This window comes from Capra hircus, chromosome 10 (genome assembly GCF_001704415.2).
Source record: "Capra hircus breed San Clemente chromosome 10, ASM170441v1, whole genome shotgun sequence".
Taxonomy (NCBI): Eukaryota; Metazoa; Chordata; class Mammalia; order Artiodactyla; family Bovidae; genus Capra; species Capra hircus.
Window position 1 is genome coordinate 30,770,831 of NC_030817.1, and position 1,149 is coordinate 30,771,979.

At 41.9% G+C, this 1,149-nt stretch overlaps 1 protein-coding gene across 1 annotated transcript; it reads right to left on the reverse strand.

The window, feature by feature from the left end:
• Positions 361 to 925, reverse strand: LOC102177244 (60S ribosomal protein L21-like). The gene has a single exon (XM_005685937.3). The coding sequence runs from the start codon at positions 886 to 888 to the stop codon at positions 406 to 408; it is 483 nt and encodes a 160-aa protein (XP_005685994.2). The 5' UTR covers positions 889 to 925; the 3' UTR covers positions 361 to 405.

Below are 1,149 nucleotides of genomic sequence, written 5' to 3' on the forward strand. Positions count from 1 at the left end.
AAGATGCATAGACTTGTGAAGTCTGCTTGGGAGGAAAGAAGATGCAGTTGATGTTAAGCACATATTTGTTGGATTCCCATCAGCTGAATCTGTGAATTTCCTCAGCAGCCACACCTCAACACTGTCAAGTATGATCAATCTTTTGGTTGGGATTTTGAAGATCCTCCTGCCCTGACTCAGTACATTTTCAAGTTCTTTTTTTTTTTTCCCCTTCTCCTATTGATTTTTTTTAAATAAATAATATCTGGCAGTTTATTAAAAAATTCTGAACAACAAACTATCTTACTCCTTTCATGAAGAAAAAACACTAAATTTGAAAAGACATTACCCACTGAATTTGGACACAACAACTCTACTCAATTAAGAGAAACATTTGTACAGTCCAGGTCTTTATTTTTACACCCATCAGGCCATGAATTCATAGGGGATGGGCTCCAACAGTTCGGGTTCCTTTCCATTGGTCCTCACAAAGTGTGCTTCTCTAGGTGGAGCAGGCTGGCGCTTCAGCTGAACCCAAGTCCCTTTCTCTTTGGCTTCCTTCTTTTTCTGATCATTTTCCTTCACACGTTTCAGGAAGCTATCTCGGCTCTTAGAGTGCTTAATATGCTCAATACGCGCATTAATTCTCTTGGCAAGAATCTTGCCCTTAACTTGTTTGTTTACAATGATGCCAACGGCATGCTGGGTAACATTGTAGACTCTCCCAGTTTTGCCATGGTAACATTTGTGGGGCATTCCTTTTTGAACAGTACCCATTCCCTTGATATCTACAATATCACCTTTCCTGTAGATTCGCATGTATGTGGCCAAAGGAACAACTCCATGTTTTCTGAAAGGCCTGGAGAACATGTAGGGGGTGCCCCGCCTCTTTCCCTTTGTGTTGGTCATCTTGGCGAATCACTGGAAGATGGCGGTTCCGGCCGAAAAGATCTCCTATTGATTTTACAAGAAGTATCATGGCCTGATTCTCCAATAGTCCAGCTCACCCTGCAGTCCATGAACTGAGCATAACGAGTTCTGATTTGCTCTGACCTTATGCTGCTACTCTTTGAGTGGAGTCAGAAGATCTTGCCAGGTGCCATCCGTATAATCTTGGTTGAGCTTCTCCTAGTCTCCAGCTCTCATTTATTAAGTTTGGTGAGGTTTAAA

Excerpts from the sequence above, each read along its gene's own strand:
- LOC102177244 (XM_005685937.3), bottom strand. The coding sequence starts at position 888 with ATGACCAACACAAAGGGAAAGAGGCGGGGCACCCCCTACATGTTCTCC.